General features: G+C 36.5%; 1 protein-coding gene and 1 long non-coding RNA gene across 4 annotated transcripts in view; one reads left to right on the forward strand and one right to left on the reverse strand.

Annotated features, from left to right (window-relative positions):
* ADARB2 (adenosine deaminase RNA specific B2 (inactive)) overlaps nt 1-22,118 on the reverse strand; it is a 693,422-nt gene that overhangs the window by 504,682 nt on the left and 166,622 nt on the right. For 2 of the 3 annotated variants that reach the window (XM_007504707.2, XM_007504706.2), the window contains exon 2: nt 11,688-11,756. The exons of the other annotated variant lie outside the window; for it this stretch is intronic. In XM_007504707.2, the coding sequence (XP_007504769.2) occupies nt 11,688-11,756 (69 nt within the window). The remainder of the gene's footprint in view (nt 1-11,687; nt 11,757-22,118) is intronic. 3 annotated transcript variants of the gene reach the window in all.
* On the forward strand, nt 12,372-21,619 carry LOC103099191 (uncharacterized). The gene is made up of 3 exons (XR_473264.2): nt 12,372-12,512; nt 19,959-20,089; nt 20,917-21,619. It is a non-coding gene; the product is annotated as an uncharacterized LOC103099191 (long non-coding RNA).

A 22,118-nucleotide genomic window follows, 5' to 3' on the forward strand; every position in this document is an offset into this window, starting at 1 on the left:
AACCTCAGCATGCCTTGTGAGTTTAACACTGTTTGTGTAGAATTCTCTCTCCAGAGACAGAGAATATTCTTCCATAGGGGATTCACGATATGTTAAATCCAGAACAATTTTTTGCTTATGGTAATATGCCATGTTTCTCTTCTAATAATATTCTGGCCCTGAGCCCATACTTTACTGTGTTGTGTGGCTTTGTAGTTTATACCTTCCTGCATCTATACTTCAAGACCTGGGTCTTACCATCATAATACAATGAGGTGTTCTAGTAGGGTTGAAGAGGAAAAACCCTCTTCTTTGCTTAATTGACTAGAATAATTCTTTTAAAAGATTTGGAAAAAAATTAAAAACTAAACCTACTAATTGATCCTTTAGCTTTCCCTTTCCTAGGCTGAGGCATTGTTAACATGTCTTTCAAGAAGTCACAGTTAAAATAGCATTAACAGTCTATGATTAGTTTCTGGAATTGTCAATGTGAAAAAGATAAAAGGTTTTGGAAACTACTAGACCCTCCTGAAAGGAGCCATGTTCACAGTGCTTACTGCCTTTTTTTCAAGGCTCACCAATAGTTGTGGAGTTTGCCTTTGAATGAAGAGACAAAAAGAAGTCAAAAAAAAAAGGGGGTGGGGAGTTTAGAAATGTATTCTGAACTCACCTAAACTGAAAGTTTTATGGATCCAAGACCTCACTGTTCCACTTTATTGTCTTTCCCTTTTCTCTTTTCTGTATTAAAAATATAAATACTGTATTACTTTACTAGGCTTGTGGAAGGAACCAGCAAGTTCCTCTGCTCCCTTCTTCCCCTCACCAGCCATTTCAAGAACTTACTAACTTATAAAACATCAAATTGGCCAAGACTTTCCATTAGTCCCATTAGGGATAGCTGAATGGCTCTGTATAAAAATGTTCTCCTGCCCACCTGTCCTGAAGCAATGAATCTGGCCATAGAGACAGGCTGCTTGGTTGTGAGATGTTAGAAGATCTTTCTATACTCAGACGTTTCTGGGCTTCTTTCTTAAAAAGAACAAGATGGGAGGGGGCAGGGGAAGTTCAGCAATAGTGGTCGATTTCAAAACACCAAGCAGCACAGGATCATAAGAATCAAGTTCAGATTAAAGCCTGAAGCTAGGGATGGAGAAGTTTGCAACATTAAATGGAAATATACAGCATTCAAGAAATCACTGAACCAGCAGAGGAGTTAGAAGGGGAAAAAAGGCAGAAAGTTGAGAATTGCAGATCCAAATTTGAATGATGTTCAGGTAAGTGCATGTGTGTGTGTGTGTGTGTGTGTGTGTGTGTTACCCCATAGGAAGTCTGGGGAAGCCTTTGGATTCTTTTTGGAATATGTTTCTAAATTCATAAAATACATAGAATTACTAAGGAAACCAATTATACTGTAACATAATTATTAAAATTTAAACCAAGGCCATCAATCAAACTCTCAGGTCAGGAACCCTTTATAGTATAGTCTCTTCATTTTCCACTTAAGCAAACCAATATTCTAAAAGACTCTGAAATCATGAAGGAATAAGACATCTCTCTAGGGTTGAGGTGGAAAAGCCAGCCAGTTTCACATTTGTGTTGATAAATTGTCTACAGAAACAGTTTCTTTTAAAAGGTTTAAAAAAAAATCCCAAGTCATCCTTTAGTTTTTCTTTTTCCTGGATAGGTCATTGTCAGTAGGTTTTGATGGCTATCCAAAGACCAAATAGCTAATTAGTGTCAGAGCCTGGATTTGAACCAAAGTGTGCTGGATAGAAGTTGACCACTGTCCATGCACTATTTCACCAAGATTTTCCAAGACTCAAATGCTAACTCCAATCTTCTCTGGCACCTGGTACCATTAATGATCTTTCCCATCCCAACTTTCCCATCAATATTTAGGAAGAACTTGAGTCTAACCATTGCCATGAGAGAATAAGAAAAATGACATGCAAAGAGCTTTCTCCAAATACTAGTATTGAGCTTCAAGACTTGAAAGTTGGTGAACTCTCAGATCGTTAAATCACTCCATAGTAATGTCACCAGAAGTGATTTGTGAAATGGAAGGGGAAGGTTCCCCTTACGAGTAGAGAAGGAAAAAGTCAGTGAGCACCATAATATGTGGATAGCAGATACAAGGATGACATTCTTTCTGCAGTTCTTAGGGAACATACTTCTCTATTCTTTTCATCACAGGTCTCCTGACAGGGTTTGAATGAGTCCTGGGTTTGGAGTTATAAGAATCATTTCTACCCAGATGTTTCTATATCCTCTATAAGAGCTGCTTAGCCATCAGAAGTATTTTCTTTAGCCTTTTGCCTCTTATCTTTGCCAATTAGGTCAGGGCATTTGGAGGTTTTGTATGCTCCTCAAAAGGATATTAGCTAGACAGATTCTTGGCTAGTTGAACAGCCATATCCCATGAGGGATAGTATTATACTGAGAAAAGTCTTGTGTGAACCTTTAAACAATATAGAAACGTGATCCATTACCTCATTGTACAGAGGGAAGCTTGTTTTTTGGACACTTGCTCAACCACATACTATCTATGTAACCAAGGGAAAAGTTATAGTCGCAGATTTGGAAGAAGCAGAGATTTCATAACTTATCTAGACCACTTTTTTTCTTTTTGTTTTTTAGATGAGGAAGTTGAGTTTTCTAGAAGACAAATGATCTGCCCAAGGTCATAAAGGTAGTGACACATTTCCAGGCCATTTGTCAAATGAAGGGGTTAAAATAGATGACCTTTGCAGTGTCTTAAAGTTCATCACTTTTACCCTATTATTGATGAATAGATTTATAATATCCTGGAGAGACATCATTAAGGTCATGCTACAGAGTCAAAATAACATAGTGCAAAAGTTTTTAAGAGGGAATCCACTGATCTACTCACTCTATGGATAGATTTCAGGGTGGGCATCAACTTGAAAGGAGAAAAAAATACAGTAAATCTTAATATTCATTAATTTCTGGTTGAACATTAGAATAGCCTTCAATTGTTTAAAAATATTATTCCTAGAAGGGGCCCAGAGGTTTTACCAGACTGCCAAAGGAGTCTATGGCACTAAAAAAAAGTTAAAATCTCCTGGCATAGTAGAATCTTGTAAATCAAATCAGGAAGATCTAGGTTCAAATCCTATCTTAGACACTCAAGGTTTATGACCTTAGGCAAATCACTTAACTCTTTTTCACCTGTAAAATGAGGATAATAATAGCACCTACTTCACAGGGTTGTTTCAAGGATCAAATGAAATCACATAAACATAGCTATTTGCAAACCATAGAACTCTATGTAAATGTCAGTTATTATTATTAGCCTTGTCCTATTTAAAATCTATATCAATGACTTGTATGAAGAACCTAGAGACCATGCTTATCAGTTGAATCAACCAAAGTTGAAGGAGAATGTTAAAATAATGGATGATAAACCAGGATTTGAAATTATCTTGACAGACTGAAATGGGAGAAGAGAAAAAAAAAAAACCTCTGCCTAGAAAAAATGTTCCATAAATAGGTAATGCCTAATAAAAGATTTTGGGTGTATATGCCTATGGTTCCAGGAAGCAGAACAAGTTCTGAGTAAAACTGAGATGCAAGTAAAGCTCATCTTGGGGAGGGGGGCAGACTTTCCATCTCCCGTGTACCCATCATGGACATACTCTCAATCTTCCACTCAACATCAATTTGTTGTTCTCATAGAATTAGAAAATTTAAAGGCTGAACAGGACTCCACAAGACCATTCTACCTGCTATTTTAGCAAAAATGTGATCTAAGTTTTCACTGATGGGTAACTATGAAAGTCTCAGCTTGAACCTTCAGGAAAGGGAAACCCACTGCCTTCAGATATAACCCGTGTCTCACTACTGTAAAGCTCAACTTATTATTACTACCAATTCCTGTTAAATTATAAGCTACTAAGGGCTTAAGATTTTCAAATATTAGACCCACTTTCATGTCAATAAGGGACACCGATAATAATGATGAATATTGCATACAAATAGAAACAAATGTGTTTCTTCTATAGAACGATTAGATTATAAATTTACTGCTACCCACGAATATGTTGAGAGCTTGAGAATATCACAACAAGTCTACAGGGAAGTTAGAGCATTATTGTCCTATTTGTAGAATAGATAAGATCTGAAGAATGAAGTCATATAGTTCATAAATAGTGGAACTGGGATTCCAATACAATGACTAGTATTTTTTTCATTATACTGCATTGCCTCTCAGAATGATATATATAAAATAAAAATTAATGATAGTATGACAGACAGTGATACTGGAATTTTTTTTTTTGAAAAACAAAAGGGCAAAGATTTATACTTAAAACTAAAATAGAAGAATGAGGAGTCATGTACTCATAGAACTGATTCTGCTCACCTCTGTCCTCTCTGTAACTGGCTTAGTCTATCAATTTCTGTCTGTCTCCCATATATATATATATATATATATATATATATATATATATATATATATATATATATATATACATATATATACATAACAGTTAACAAAAGGTATAATATATATAATGCATCTTTTTTTCCTTCCTTTCTTCCTTCCATCTATCAACAGAGAGAGAACCACCTGGTTTTATTTGACAACGCATACCGGATTGTGTTTTACTTGTCCTACATGCTACCACTTATGCCTTTACACAGAAAGCTCCTTAGGGCAGAGACTTTGTTCAGCACAATTTCATCTATTATTCAGCGATCTCTTTGTAGCTCTGGTGTCTTGTAGGTGATAAATTATTATAATGAAACAAATTCTGCTCACCAGACAGTCTCAGAAATGAAAAAACAAGATCAAATTCTCCCAGCTGAGGAAAAACTGCAGGGATAACATAGTATCAGTATCTTTCTTCCTCTCTCTCTCCCTCTCTCTCCTTTCTACCCCACTCCTTTCATTTATGTCTCTTTCCTTCTCCCTCTTTAGTGGGTAGGTCTACACTTACCATGTCTTCCTTGGAATGGGGCATGCTTTTCTCCATTTTATGCTGGGTACGCTAATAATTCTACTGATCTTTGTCGCCATCAAGTTCTGATATCAAAGAGGTATCTTATTTCAATAGTTTTTAGATCTCTGCTAGGAAAAAGAGGTTGATGATTTTGTCTGGTGGAAAGAAAAATCTTTGTTGTGCTCTTGTTGACAGCAGAGTTGTGTACCTCAGTCTTCTACCTGCTTCTCCATCTATGGAATCCTTCCAATCCATCCAAGTCTAGTTCTCGTCCTGTTCACTCAAGAAGCCTTCTGCTCAATTTTGATGCAACATGGATTTTTCCTTTCTCCATACCTTCTATGGTGCTTATCAGCACACATCTTGTCATTTCCTCTTACAAATCTTGCAACCAGGAAACCAGGACAGGAGATGGGTTTTGCTCTACTTTGCGCTTCCTTCAAACTTGAACTTCCTAGGTGCTCAATAATACTTGTGAAATAAGGGGGCAGTTGTGTGGCTCAGTGGATCGAGAGCCAGGCCTAGAGATAGGAAGTCCCAGGTTCAAATCTGGCCTCTGACATTTCTTAGCTGTGACCCTGGGCAAGTCACTTAACCCCCATTGCCTAGCCCATACTGCTCTTCTGTGTTGAAACTAATATATAATATGGATTCTAATACAGAAGATAAGATTTTAAAAAAATAATAGTATTTTTGAAATGAATGAATGAATCGTTTGGAATGCTCAAACCATGCCTCCCTAATAAGACACAGATTCAATTTGAGGCCTTAGGAATACAAATGTAATAAAATAATAGCCTTCTTTTCACCAGTGTAGTGGATATAGTATTATTCTCAGAGTCAGGAAGATGGAGAATTAAATTCTGCTTCAGCCACATACTAGCTGTATGATCGATCCCAGGAAAGTCATTTGAATTCTCCAAGTATAGATTTGTGCATGCATATAAAAATTAGGATGTTACACCTTATGGCCCCTAAAGATCCTTCCAGATATAAATCTGTGAACACTCTTATGATTTTTGAGCAGAAGAATGTGTCTTATTGGAAAGGATACTTTAGAAGCAAAGGGGCTATGTATAAAATCCAGCTCTGCTCCTCAACTCTTATATTATCTTAGATAAGTCATTTAACCTTGTAGGGACCTCAGTTTCCTTATCTATAAGATGCGATTAAATTCTCTGGTCATGCGTCATATTTCTTCTGCTTACTTAGCATGATACTGGGTATACTGGATAGACAACAGGTGTTCAGCAAATACTTGTTGAATTTTATCTTCTCTATAGATCACAGTTTTCTTGAAAATGACACCAAATTAAGAATGAAAGTAAGCTCTGCTCAACATCATCTGTGCTCTCATTCTTCACTAATCTTTAATGAAGTGACTGTTTAAAACTTAATCTCATGAAAATTATGAGCTTTCAATGTAGTTTAGATGGGAACAAAATTTGGCACTAACGATGCACCCTTTTTAATTGACAAATTAATTGTCATTGAACCCAGTTTCTCAGAAAAGGAGTCTATGAATTAAAATAGTCTCCATCCTGTTGCATTTGACAATTCTCACAGGTACTACCAGCACAGACTTGGGAAAATTACCTAATGGTGATTAAAAAAATAACAATTGAACATACTTCTCATCACTTTGGCAGATCCAGAGAATATATTCCGAAACTACTGTCAAGACAGTTAAAGCCATGAGGACAGAACACAATAAAAGGGCTGAGTAATCCTTAAGGAGCTCCCATCTTTGCACAGCAATATTTTTTGCCTACTAGCCCCCACGTTAATTAGTTAATGAAAAAAAGAAGAAAAGAAACTTCTTCTGGAAAAGATATTAGAGATCATCTAAGGTCAATGACTTCATTATATAGTTAAGAACATTTTGAGGATAAAGTGACTTTCCTAAAGTCACATAGCTAGTGAGTGCTTTCTTGGGTTCTCATTATAGGAGAATTTGATTTGTTTTTATTTTATCACATTCTACCTTTTATAGATTCTATATGCCTCCAGGAATCCTATTTAATCATGAGGAGGAAAACAGTTCCATAAGTAGGGATTTTTGCATGTGGTCCAAATGTTTTGCAGCTCACTATCATCACATGAGGCAAAAAAAAAAGATTCTCTCTTTTCTTATGACAAGGAGACAGATTGCTCAAGATAATGGTGCAACTGGCATTGCCATAGAAGGTGGGCAGGACAAGACAGTAACTCACACTATCAACCCTATTTTTGGAGCTTTTTGCTGTGGTTAATTATTCCTTTTATATAGCCAGAAACCTCTGTTATTTTCTCTGTTGCTATAAAATACTATGGTGCAGCAGAAAATATTTTCAATTTTCTATTTGAAAACTTGAAATCAGTTCCCAATTATTCTACTTACTACTTGTGACACCTTGAGCACCAATCATTCATAAACTACTCATTTAAAGGCCTGATTTGCTAAGAAAAAATCTACTAAGCTATTCAGTAATAAGAATAATGTAGTTGGACCTGAGCATCCAAAGACAATAATCCCTTCAGTGAGGAAATAAAAGCAATTGGCCAGGACTCTTTTACTCGTGACACTCCCTGAAAAATTAGGGCTATGCCTATTGAGTGGTAAATGGATGGAAAAATGCCTTCTTGACCCATATGATATTATTAATATTGAGGAAGCATTTTTAAAACACTGATATCATCAGAATCAGTTAAGAGAATGATTGTGATAATTCTTTACATTAAAGTGTCCATAATAATAGAAAAAAATAGACAATGGGTTGACAATGTGTAGAACCTGGGGCTGGCCAAAGAAAGCAGGAGAGGAATTGAACCAGATGGACTCTAAACTCCCCTCTACCTCTAAAACTATAAACTGGTGCAAGCAAGTGGCCTTCTTATGTCATCTTCATATATGATATTCAAATTGTCTCACTTTTTCCCTCCAAAGAACACAAAAAATGACCTACATAAGCTCACAGACTCTAATTCCTCCTTAGCCTTGTGCAATGGCCAGGGAGTGAAGGGAAAACCCTTTTAGTCTTATGCTACCAAAGTGGCTTGCTGGGAGGGAACTGCTGGAACTGGGAAAGAGAGAAAGTTGACCAAATAACTTCACGCCAGTTCAAGAGACAGAACTAGAGAAAATTCCCTTTCTGAGTGGTAAACTTCCCATACTGTACATCAGCAGAAGAGATGTTAAATTCATTTCAGCAAAGATTTGGGGAAGTGAAATGAAAAAGAGGAAGAAAAGAGGACAAAATGAATTATTTTCATGATGGAACAAAGGCTTGTATCTATATCTGTTGCCTCACCCCATCTACACCATATACACAGAATTCAGTTTTCTTTTGACAAATACTTCTTTAACTTCTCTACTGTACTGGAAGACAGTTAAAGTAAAATAGATCAAATTATATTTGTGGTAAAACTGGAATGGGCCAAATGGCAATAATAAACCAATATCGACAAGGTCCTTTAGAGTTACAGAGAATTTTACATCCATTATCCCATTTGATACTTACAGCATCTTTGTTAAATAGGTTATAGAAATAATTTATAGTATATCAGAAAAGAAAACATATATACATATATATATTCAAAATATTTATTAGGTAATTTTTTGTGGAGGGAGGAGACAAAACTGATTCTAGGGGCTTAGGGGAATGAGAAAAATAGTCATATGAAAGTGTTCCTTGATATATTTCTATTATCTCAAGTATCACTTTCATATGCAGTTTTTTTCCCCCATACTTGGGAGTATATACTGTAACTAACAAATAAATTTAAAGAAAAGAAAGTGATGCTTGAGCTGAACTTTGAAGGAAACTAGAGATTCTAGGAGACAGGAGATTAAATATCATTTATGGGGAATAAGAAGGTCACTTTACCTAGGCCAGGTCAGATTTAGAGTAGGTGGTGAATCCATCTAGGATTCCTTTAAAACAAAGATAGGGAAATTGAGGTCTATAGAGATTAATCCTAACTTTCTCCCACTGATCCTTTGGAATGTTCTGGAAGCTCCTTCCCTTTCCTAGTTACTTTTCACTTGGTATTCTATAATTCCCAAACAAAATTCTCCTCAGTATTCTTTCTTAAATATGACACCCCAAACTGAACACAAAACTCTAATGTGGAATGGCTAGGATAGAATATGGAAGGTTTTAATTTCATTTTATAGGTTTCCTTTCCTTAATTCAGTTTGATTGCATTAGTATTTTTGCAGAGTGGGGCAGAGAAGTAGGTGGGTGTGATATCTCACTGCTGACATATTTTGACCTTTTAAAAGATTCAAATGTTTATATATTTTTCCTGAGGAAAGTATTATGCCCTCTTCAATTGTACTTTGATACTGATTTTTGTATCAAGTGAAAGATTACACTCATCTCCATTATCATTAGGTTTAGTTTATTATTAAGATCCTTTTGGATATTTTTTCTCCCATGTGTTAGATGACATGCTCAGCTTTTTCTTCTATAAAATATTTTACATTTTAAATTTTCTGTTAAATATTTTAAATAAATCCATTTAAATTGCTATCTAAGCAATTATTATTCTACAGTCATTCAGGCATGTCTGACTTTTTTTTGTGTGTGTGTGTGACCCCATTGGATTTTCTTGGCAAAGATCCTGGAGTGGTTTGCCATTTCCTTCTTGATTGTTTTCCCATTTTACACGAAGTGAGGAAAGAGGAGTTAGGTGACTTACCAAGGGTAACAAAGCTTATAAGTGTCTGAAACTGGATTTGAATTCATATCTTCCTCACTTCAGTCCCAATGCTCTATCCACTGCACAACTTTGCTTTCTCAAAGTTTTAATAATAAGTATTAAATAGCATAGGCCAAAGACAGATGCTTAGGGGACTCTAATAATGATTTCCTTTAAAGTTAACATCAACTTATGAATGAGTAATTACTATTATTAGGTTGGATAATTTCCTCAATTCCAAGTTCAACTAGTTATTCTATTAACATCTCTCTAGTTTGTAAACAAGGGACGTATAAGAAATTTTTGAAAATGCTTTGTGAAAGGTAAATGTCTGGATCAAATCTACTTATATGATATAGCATTGAACATAATGATAAAGGGAATAAAAGTATTCTTAATTATCTCTAAAATAATTAGGATATCTAATTAATAATTAATGATAAACATATAATTTATTATATAATTTTATTATCTCATATGATTATAATATGTAATTGTTAAATAATATGCAATGTAATTGTTATAATGTAGATGTTATTATATATTATATAATTGTTACATATTTTATAATTATATATTATTCTAAACTTTGACATGCTAAAATGAGAATATAGATCAAATGTATATGAAATATATGTAATATTTATCATATATGATCTCAAAATATAGATATATAAAAATCTCAAATACCATATTAAATCAAAATAGAGACTTATACAAAATAAAACACAGTAACACTTGTACGAACAGGTGTGCTACAGAGTAGACAATATTCTAATGAATGAAAGCCCATTAAATTAAAGCAGGAAAACTACACATAAGGTAACAACCAGCTGCTAAGCTCAAATTCTAAAGTGAGCAAATGCTTATTTAAACAATAAGATTCTTCACATTCTGTTAGATGAGAGAGAAGGCAAGAGAGAGAGGCGAGAAAGGGTTAGGGGAGAATGGATGGGGGCAAGGGAGACAAAGGAAGAGGAGAGAGAGAGGGAAGGTGGTGAGAGAGAGTATGGGGAGAGTGAGGGAGGAGAGAGTGAAGGGGGAGAGGAATAGAGAAAGGAAGAGGAATAGAAAGGAGACAGAGAGAAAATCCATGTTGATTAATAATGAAAATAATAACGGAGAATCAATCAAAGGATAAAACTTTTATAACCACTCACTTTGTGCAAGGCACTCTACCTGGGCATCAAAAAGTGGCAAAAGATAGTCCTTGCTTTCAAGGGCTTTAAATCTCAGTCAATCTTCACACTAACTCTGTGAGCAAGGTGTTATTTTACTCTATGAATAAGAAAACCAAGGCTGGAGAGATTTGGAGACTTCCTCAGGGTCAAATTAAAGCTAATTTCTAGAGAAAGATAAAAATAAAGGTATACCTGACTAAGATTCCAGAATTCTAGCTACCATACCACCAAGCAGAATAACATGCAACTATCGCAAATCACCACACACTTGGCAGAGATGACAAAATCATGTCAGCTGCTGGTCAATGACAGCTTGCTAACATTATGCTCACCTCCTCACTTCCATTTCCTGCTCTAAGAAATCATCCTTAAGGTTTTCATGGCCACCTCTTCACTACTAATGATAACATATGGTCACCAAATTCTCCATTCACAAAGAAATATATTAATGCAATGTGTCCCATTGTGAGAGATTTCCAACTCTTAGACTTTAGCTTCCCTGAGTTTAAAAAGGAAACAGGCTTTGTGGAGGGAAGGCAATAGTTGTAACTTTAGCAGTTTACACATTCAAAGGAAACCACAAGTTGATTTTACATATTAGCAGAAACTAAACCAATGGCCAAGTCACAGATCTCTGGAGCACAACATTTCTTCAAAGTATATTTAAACTAAGTCTCTCTCTCTCTCTCTCTCATACACACACATAGATGAGAAAACTACATCCCATGGAAATTATTTACCCAAAATAAAACATGGGTGTCAGAGTCAGAAATCAAACTCAAATACAAAGTCTATGTCCAACAATCTTCCCACAACACCAGAAAGCCTCTCTGGGGAATATCACAAACTAAGAGGTAAATGAATGTCACTATTTTTTACTTACCCAGAAGAAACTGACTGGTATCCAGTGAAATCTGTGGAACACTGGCATGGTATTTCCCTGGGAGCCAGCCTGCATGAAAAAAAGCACGAGTGGGTCTCTAGGCTTAGGTGATTCTTCTAGGTGTTTAAGAAAAACCTGATAAAGAGTCCATTCCAATGGACCCCATAGATGACAATGGAGGTATTCCCTTCTGTAAGAAGAGACTATAAACAATTTCAAAAGGAGGCTTTGCTTCTTTCTCACAAACCCATGAATTAAAAAATAAACTAATAACTTAAATGTGAGAAAGCAGTAGGTACAATAGCTTTTCCCCTTAGGTTTCTTCTCTCTTCATCACCTAGTATTTTTCCATTGAGCTCAATGTGATTTGAGTCCTCCTTTACCCAAGGATGTAGTGGAGAAAACAAGAGAAATCAGCTGTCCAGTTGCCCTTTATTCCTCCCCAAATACCCAATGTACACTCAACAAAAAGTACCTAAATGAAAAATAAAAAGTATTGGAAAGGCCTGCAATATTGGTCATCATGTGCCAAGTGATAACAATGAAGTGATGGATTATTAAACTAACCCCAGGGTGAAGTGCTACTCACCCATGTGTGGCCATTAATGCTTTCGAGATAATTAACTAATTGGTATCCTGGTGAGTATCCTTTATGGGCAATTCAGTTCACTTGGTTGACTTATTTATTCCCCAAAGGTAGTTCAGTCACCCAGAATATCAGGTCCACTAAAAGCATCATTCCCTCCCCCCCACACACACAATGCATTGTATTTTACAAGTGTTTTCCCACCCTGAATGAACTATCCTTTAGACCATCTTTAGGAAGTAAGTTTCCAAACAATTGCTTGGAAAAGGTCCTTTAAAAAATGAGAAAGGGGGTATTTTGCTTCTCTTTCCCATGTTTTTGTTTATCAATTCATAATCATGGGAAGAAAGAGGAGATGTTTGTTCTTTGTCCCTGATTGTCCAAACCTATCACTGTTAGCTTTCCTGAGTCTTCCTGGGATACCCAATCCCATCACAATAGGCATTTGAACCCTCAGCTGCCCCTGCTGCTTCTTCAAGAGCACACCTTGATTGTAGCTATCTTCTGGATTTTAATAACCCAGGGTGGAGTCATGGGTGAAGAAGAAGATAGATTCTTGGAGAAATTTGTATGGGAACTGAGTTGAGGTGACAAGTAGGGCAGTGTCTGGGGCAGTGGCAGTCATTCTTTTAGCTGGGATGGGCCAGGGCACTTCATGACATAGTAAATCAAAGGCTAACAAGCTGCCCAGACGTTTGGCAATGGCTTGCTATCTTTGGCTCTTCAGTCCTTCCTGGACTGAAATTATTGTCCTTAGGCAGGGCTGGCCCTATGCAGAGGCAGCATAGCATATTGCCTGTCTGTTGTCATTTGGAGAAAAGATCAAGAACCTGGCTGGAAAAAAATTACTCTCAAACACTCCTGCCTTGGTGTCTTAAATTTGTACTAAAGGAACCATTTCTTGTGCTAAAAATATTGAGAGGAGATTCCATCCTAACTATCATGGGATGTTAACATTGGAAGAGTTATTAGAGATTAGACAATATGAATCCTAGTTGATGGAACTAAGACACAGAGGAAACCAGGCATATTCTCAATGTCACAAGGCTAGTTAAGGGAAGAACTGATGCCAGAACCCAAATCTGACTTCCCTTTGAATGCTCTTTCCACAACACTACTCAGCCTCTTCAGGAAATTATGGTTAAGCCAGAAAAAGGAATAGTCAACATAGTCTGTGGAATGAGTGCTGGATTCTCAGGCAGAAGATTTGGGTTCAAATTCTGACTATGTCTGTGTTACAGTGGCCAATTCACTTAAACTTTTTCTTTCCATCTGCAAAATGGGGACTAGATCACTTCCAAGGACCCTTTCAGGTCTAAATCTATAGTCCCATGATTTTAATCCATATCTATTAATTCCCTAACCAATATGGAACCAAAGATTTCATTCCTTCAATAATTGAGTTTGCTATCTACTGAAAATATGAGTAGATGCTCATAATGTTCTATGGAACCTAAGGCACAGAGTCATCACAGGCTATTTTTGCTAGGCTCATACTTCAGATAAGCATGCCATCTGGAGCACAGCCATAAAGATAATGCAGGGAGAGAAATGCATGCCACTCTCTTCAGACTTCACTGGCTTTAGTGCACCAGGAGAACACTACTTCACAAATAGAAAGTGGAGAAACCCGAGGACCTGAATATGTGGTGATGGAGTTGTCTTCAGCCAACAAAGTTTACTCTCCCTTCACTTTACATTTTGCACACTATTGCTCTGCATTGATGGGATTATGTGAACACATACATTAAATTTACTTCTTTGGTACAAGACCTTCACTGATCCTCCACCAACCAAGTTACACAGGGCTGCAGCATTGTCTTTTGTGTTGTGCTGACTAAAATTCTTAAAAGAGTTCAATCAGAATTTGCAATGTGTTCTGGGATCTGGTGAGACCCTTGGAAAGAGGCTGTTAGAAAGCACAGCCAGTAAAGGCTGATGGACTTGGCGTCAAGAAGACCAGTTTGAATTCTGTTCAGACACTTGGACCAAGTAATTTATCCTCTTTCAGCCTCAGTCTCCTCATCTGTTAAATGGAGATAATAATAGCATCTACCTTCTAGGCTTTTTGTGAAGATGATCCAATGAAATGGCCCAGATACAGTGCTTTGTAAACTTTAAATTACTATTATCAGTGTTGTTATCAAAGAAATGCATAGCATATAAAGAACTTCTGATACCTTGGGTAAATTTGAATTTGATTCTGAAAATAGTATTTTCTCTACCCACTTAGGTAACTGATGCCATATCAGTGTCAGACCTTGAACCAAAAGGTAATAGAAAACAGTTTATTGTGGAGAGTATTATCCCTGGAATCAAGAAGCTGGCATGTCTGTGCCTCAGTTTTCTTATCACTAAAATGGGACTAAAAATCCTACCCAAAGGCTATAAGGAAAGTACTTGATAAACCTTAGGGAACTATACCAAAGTGGGGCTATTGTTGTTATTCCCTTTCTGTGGGCACATCAAACATATACCTAGCACTGAAGTGTCAGGTTGTTCTGTGCATGAGCCTGGACAGCAGTGTGACCTACCTCTCTCAAAATGTTTTATAGCTTTTAGAAAAACTAGTTTGCTTCAGTCAGACTAGATTAATTTTACTTTAGAGCTCTTTCAGTTTGCTAACGGTACCTTAAGGGCCCTGTATAAATGAATTAGGAATGACAGTTTCTCTTTCAAGGATCGGATAGGTGACCATGTTCTCGTCCTGGCCAGGACAAGCTGGATGAGAACCTGGGAATAGGAGGCAGTACCTTATCAGTGGGCATGCTATTTTTCATCCCTATTCTCCTTTTCCTTTGAGAAAGTTTAATGTTGTTAGCAAGGTGGAAAAGACTTTCAAACACAAAAATAGGACATCTGTTAACCCTGTTAAGTGGCAATGGCTATAAGTATGCCCTTTTAGGTGCTGGCCAGAGCCCACAGGCATTTTACATGCAAATTTATAGCCTGCTAAGGCTAGTTCTAACCCCGTAGAATGCATGAATCTCTGCTGTGGTTGTGTGTGTGAAATAATATTTCATAATTACCTCCTTGTCCCATTGGAATGCTGTTGGGCAAGGGAGCAGCTGTAGGTAAATAAGGAATTTGGGAAAAGAAATTCTGTAAGGTACTATCTTTATCGTTTCTAATTAAGGAGAGAAGAAAAAGTTTGTTATTTTTTCTCACAGGATGAATGCTGGAGAAAGAATAATCCTAGCTCTCTCTTCAAATAACCCTATGATGAAGGCTAAAACTTTGAGAAATCTAGATGTGATTCTAAAGGGTGGGTGAGTCCAAAAATAAGAAGAGTGTCAGATTGAAGGAATACCATGCGGCCAGGTGAGGAACTGTTAGATTCTACCCTTATAGGACTGCTGATTCAGTATTGTCAAGAAGACCTCAGTTTAAGTCCTGCCTCAGCTACTTATTTGAGTTACCCTAGGAAAGCCATTTAACCTCTGTCTCACTTTCTGCATCTGTAAAATGGGAATGATAATAGCATCTACCTCACAGGGTTATTTTAAGGATCATAAGTGAACATCTGTAAAGTTCTTCGTAAACCTTAAGGCACTATAAAAATGCTCTCTATTATTAATTGGCTGGAGTAATAATAGTAGCTGATATTTATATGGTATTTTTGTGGTATTACATCTGCCATTTACATAGTTTATTAAAACATCTGTTCTCCCTGTTCTTCCCTGACATGACCTTAAAAGAAAATGAGTCATTACGTTTTGGGGACTCTTTGTTTCTCTATTCTATACCCAATTAGCAGGAATAAAGGTCATAAATACATCCCCACTGTAGAAAGCATTGCTTTCTTTTTATTCATTCCTAGACTGATCTCTTTCAGTTACTTTATAGGCCCTCTATCATTTGATCTTCAAATAACCTTATGATATATTAATCTTATGTTCCAAAAGAGGAAACTGAGACTCAAATCAGTGAATCAGCTGGCCCATTGCTGAACAGCTAAAAGGAGTCAGGATAGGCTTCAAAACCAGTTTTCTTTCAGTTCTCCTTCCAATATGCCATGTTGCCTTTCAGATAATAATGTTGTGTTCAGTGGATCATGTCCAGTTCATCTTGATCCTATTTGGTGTTTTCTTGGCAAAGATAGTGGAGCAGTTTGTCATTTCCTTCTCTAGCTCATTTTATAGACTGAAGCAGTGACTTGCTCAGGGTCTCACAGCTAGTAAGTATTTGAGGCCTGATTTGAACTAAGGAAGATGAGTCTTCCCAATTGGAAACCCAGTGCTCTTCCCCTGGTACCATGAATAGAGTGCTTTTAAAAGTTTGCAATATAGTAACTCATTTGATCCTGCCAGTTCAGTGACCTAAGTGCTCTTATTATCTCTATTTTACAAGAAATGAAGCTGAAGCAATGCAAAAACAGAGCCCACCCAGAAGGGTCACTCTCATTTAAGTAACCCTTTAAACCTTTTAGAGCATTTAAGTCCTTGGAGAAAAAAAGGTTGGTACCTGTTCTTTCTCTTCCTCCCTGGCATTACCTTAAAAGAAAATGAGTCATTACGTTTTGGGGACTCTTTGTTTCACTATCCTGTACCCATTTAGCAGGAATAAAGGTCATAAATGCATCCACAGTGTAGAAAACAATGTGTTTTTTTTTTAAATTTGTTCCAATGATCTCTTTCTAGTTTCAATTAGTTGTTTCTTACATTGTATACACTCACTGGGTTTGAGGAAAATAAAGCTGAGTTCATTTAATGTATAAGTTCAATGATTGTTTATACTTTGACCATATCCTTTCACCTTCCAGCCTAATCTTAGTCTTTTCAACTTGTTACACTGTTGACTTCCCCAATCCAGCTGTTAAAATTAGAATACTGAAGCAAAAGAAAAAAAAAAGGACAAATAATGTTTGTTTGTTTGTTTTCAAGATCAATGGTGACACTGGTTACTTTTATATGGATCAACCAGAAGAAGAGATTCAAAATACTCTTGTTAGGTACATAAGGGGAAATCAAGATAAGTTAGACACCATCCCTAGATTCAAATGACTTATTTTCTAACAGAGGACATAAGATGATTGATGACAGAGTGGTTAAACCCTGTGTACAAACACTAGAAAACAAAAACAAAGTGCAGAGGAGATATATAAACAAAGTGCCAGGAAAAATTAAAGAAAAGAGAGTGAACTCTTTATCTAAAGGACTGGTTTATCTAGTAGAGTGACCTTGATGTAGGATATAGAATTTGCCTTATGGCAAAATACCAGATGATGGAAATCTCCTCACCTTAAAATGAGCTTGAACCAATTACAATGAAAATAGAATGCCTGGGACTTGTCTTCTCTCTTGTGTGCATATCTAAGTAAGTTTCATTGTCTCTGCCTCTCCAGACTTCTGTCTCTCTCTCTCTCCAGTCCCTTCCTTTTACCATCCAGGCCAATGTCAAGCTGGTTTCTGGACTGGATAGTCTATAGGGATTTTTTGTGTAGTTTATTTCTATTGGTTAATTACTTAGAACAAATCTTCAGAGGTTCTCTAGTCACTAATCAAATTATTGTTATTATCCCATGCAGGTTTCATGTTATTTCTCTATGAATTGCATTTGAAAAGTAAAAGTATCTAGAGAAATACCCCTGGGGATCAGTCTCTGAACCTCAAATCTATCCTCATTAACTTGAGAATGCTTCAGTGTGGATGCCATAATAATTTTTCAAAGAGACATGACTGCTTTACCAAAAAGTGGCAATGAACTTTGTTTTAATACATATTTAGCTAATCTAAACAGGGATCAACAGTGAAAGAGTGATAAGAGTTATTGAACAAATCTGGCTTTAGACACTTCCTACTTGGGCAATCTTGGGCAAATCACTTAGTCAATTTGTTCACCCCTTATTGCTCTTTTGCTTTGGAACCTACACTTACTATCAATTTAAGACAGAAGGTAAGGATCTTTTTTTAAAAAAGATATATTGAAAATAATGAAATTCCAAGGGTAGGTGAACTGAATAATAAATGAAATAAAAATGTATTTCTTTAACCAAAAAAAAAAAGAGAAAAGAGAGAACAGTTTTGCTATTAAAATATTTTAATTTTCATTAGGTCTACCAATAATTTCTTTAACAATTGGATGAGACAATGATATATTGTATAGAGATAATAATATGAAATGCTTAAATTTGGTCTCTTTGGGAAGCATAGTCAACTGTGAATTGTTCCCTACTAGCTACCCATTTTTGGATTTCCCAGGTTCTTTCTTTTGTTCCTTTTCCTGAAGCCTTTATCCTGATATTAATAACTGACATTTCTATGCTTTAGACCTTTCAAAGTTGCTTTATCTCATTGGGCACCCAAATGATGGGGGAAATGAGAGCAAGGAGCAATATACTTTAGGTATTAGGACCATTTTACAGATGAGGAAACTGAAGATCAAAAAGGGTAAGTAATTTGACCATAGTCACAGAGATATATGCCAGATGTGAGATTGTAACCCAAGTATTTTTTAATCTTAAATCAAGCACACTCTCCACATTGACATGTTGCCTTTTTTGGTCAATCATTTTGCTTATAATTTACCTTTCCTGTGACCAAGTAACTATTTACTTCACAGCCGAAACCATACCAGGAAAGAATAAAAAAAAATTAACACAAAAAAACCCTGTTTATATGGCAAAGTAAAGCAAGGAATTTCGTCAAAAGCTTCCCTATATATACCAACTTTTGTAAGTTTTATGGAGGGAAAAAGAAATGTTCGTGTAAATTTACTTTAAAAATCAATTCATTATGCCTATTTAGAATCAGACAAAGTTAGAATGCAGCTAAGGCCTATATCTATATCAAGTCAAGATTCTAAAGAGAGTCAGGATTGGACAATAAAAGTAGTTTTTTGAACCAGATTCCTTTATAATCAAAGAAACTTTGATATTTGAAAAAAAGCACTGAGGATATCTATGTTTGGCACTTACTAACTGTGTGCCCCTGAAGAAGACCATTCACGTCCCTAAACTCTGTTTCCTAAACTATAAAATGGGATAGTTGGACTTGATGGTCTCTGATTTCTTCTAGTTAGAAATTTTTTTATTTTGTGTTCTTACACCCATTCCTCAACACCAAACCAACACTTTAAAATAATGGTGATAATTCAGAGGAAGAACTGTGGGAAAAGAAATACAGAAGAAAAGCAACTGCTTGATTACATGGATTGATGGGGATATGATTGGGGATGTATTAATGATCACTATGGTGCAATTATCAATAGGTCTTGATCAGTGACACAAGTAAAAGCCAGGGAAATTCTGCGTTGGCTATGGGGGGTGGTGGGAAGAAAAGAACATGAATCTTTTAACGTCTTTTAACCATGGGAAATATTCTAAATTAATTAAATAAAATTTTTCAATTGAAATAAAAAGACTAAAATAACAATGGCATATAGTAGAAAGAGCTCTACATTTTAAATAAGGGAAGTCTCAGTTCAATTGCTCCCTTAGACACTCATCACCTGGGGAACCCTGGTCAAGTCAACAGTTTATCAGTGCCTCAATTTCCTCACCTCTAAAATTAGGGGGTTGAATGTCTTGATGACTTCTCTGCTCCCTTTTGGCTCTGGAAATATGATCTTATAAACACATTTAATGAATTATAGCAACACACTTAAGACTGTGACAGGTGTTATGGGGTTTCCAACAAAAATCCAAGAAAAGATTCTCATCTTCATGCCATTTATATTCTTTTTAGTGAGGCAAATTTCCTGAATCAGAAGGAATAATACAAGACAAGTAAAAGAAGACAAAACAGAACCACAGAGGAGGGTGAAGGACAGGAAAGAAAAATTGAGACGTATGTTCCAAAGAATTTACATGAATCAGGTACTGCTCCTATTTCTGCTAACTCTTTTCCCCAGCACACAGGGTAAGGAAAAGTCAACTCAAATGTGATTATACTTAACCATTTGTCCAAGTAATTTTTAATTATCACCAAAATAAGAAAGGTGAATCTGCCCTAAATATGTGCATTCTTTACTGACAGTTCCAGGACCCAAGGTACCTGTCTAGACTCATCTCTGAATGCTTTACCTCAAGCCCCTTTGGAATCTGGGAGTAGTGGCTGATAATCCCAGCATGTCACTACTATGGGATTCTACGACACATTAAAATCCAGCCAACTTCACTGTAGATTCTTTGTGCCATCCCTAGTGATGGGGCATGTGTTTCTGGATGGCGTGGTAGGGCAAGGGAAGCAGGGAAAGCACCCCACCACACTGTAAATTAAAATTAACTGCCTCAGAAACCTGAAGGAAAGACACATTAGGAGACGGGCGTCAGAAATATCATGTTGCAGTCAAGCCTGACCCTGGTTACTTGAGAAGCATTTCTCTGATTTGTTCAGGTCACCAGTGGGATGGAAATGAGCCTCTGTACTGCTTCTTCACACATCCGGATTTAATAGACTTTCTTCCACTGATAAAAGACCACTAATGAGTTCATTTTCAAGCTATTAAATTGGCTATAATAGCTAGTTCTACTGATGATTGCACAGAGACCTGCTGGTCACAGTGGGTTTTGTCTCCTTTAGTTAACCGTTTGCTGTCCAGGGTCCTGAGAGATAAATATATAATGGCAAAGGAACTGCACCTGTGAGTGAGGTGAGTGCTCTCACTTGGCCCCACTCATCTGTTTTGTTCTCCCTCTTTCAGGGTCACCTATCTGAGCAGCCAACTGACTGGGCTCTGCAGTTCCTCTACTGCCCTTCTGCTCCCAAAGAAGCCAGAGAGAGCAGAGGACAAACACAACCAACATGACATTTATTTGGATTCTCTCTGATTAGGGGTTCATCATTTCTTGTTCTCCAGTGAAATTGTTGGCTTCTGAGCCTGAGGCTTACTTGCTATTTGTTGCACAGTTATTATTTTAATGCCCCAATTTACAGAGATGGAATTACCTAATCTCCAAAAAGGGTGCATTAATAAAGCAATTCTATAGAATTTTCTCTGAAATCCTTCACAAAACACAATTTTTTTTAGTTCATTTTGATTTCACAAACTTGATAAGGCGTGGAGGTATTGCCAAAGTCAATATATTATGTTTGTGTGGATGGGGGTAAGTTGGTAGCAGTAATGAGATTTTTACACCTCATGTCTAGAGTCATTACAGTGAATACTATTAGAGAACAGCTACTCCAGGTATCTGGTTTAAATAACCATCTCCAACATTTAAAAGCAAGAAGTTAATAGCAGGGCTGCTCAGCAGTGTTAGCTCTGCCCTTTTCATTATAATTTTCAGAGGGAGACTTCAGATCAACTCAATAATGCTTCCCTTTATTATAATTTTGTTTTTAGCTATTTAGGCAAAGGTATCTAGAGACCTTCAAGCATGGGCAGCCACAAACTCAAATAGGTTACTAAGGTTTTTTTTTTTTTTTTAATGACTGCCTATTTTCTTTTCTTTTCTTTTTTTTCCAAAGATTTTATTTTATGAGTGTGCCCAACAGGTCAGAGACATTAAATTGCCCAGTGATAAAATGTAATATGTAGCAATTAATGATCACAGTCCTGTCTTAAATTGGTTTGCCATTAAGGCACCTGGAATGGCTTTTGGTCACCTCTATAAACCTAGCTTTTTCTGTTTGGTTTGTTACAGGAATATGAGTCTTTTGGGGGGGCTGGGGGATACTCTCAAGCCCCTAAACTGAAGTGAATGCAGAAATCCCCTTGAGGCAGTACTGAATCAATGTCTGACTACCATATTAGTAAAGCTGTGTGTGTGGATGTGGGAATCCCTAAGGAAAAGGTAAATTATATTCTCAAGGTTTTAGCATCTTCTTAGCACATGTCCTATCTTCACCCAGGTTAGAATGTATATTATATATTACATATTCTATAACTATAAACTGATCTGT

Source organism: Monodelphis domestica, chromosome 5, assembly GCF_027887165.1.
Source record: "Monodelphis domestica isolate mMonDom1 chromosome 5, mMonDom1.pri, whole genome shotgun sequence".
NCBI lineage: Eukaryota > Metazoa > Chordata > Mammalia > Didelphimorphia > Didelphidae > Monodelphis > Monodelphis domestica.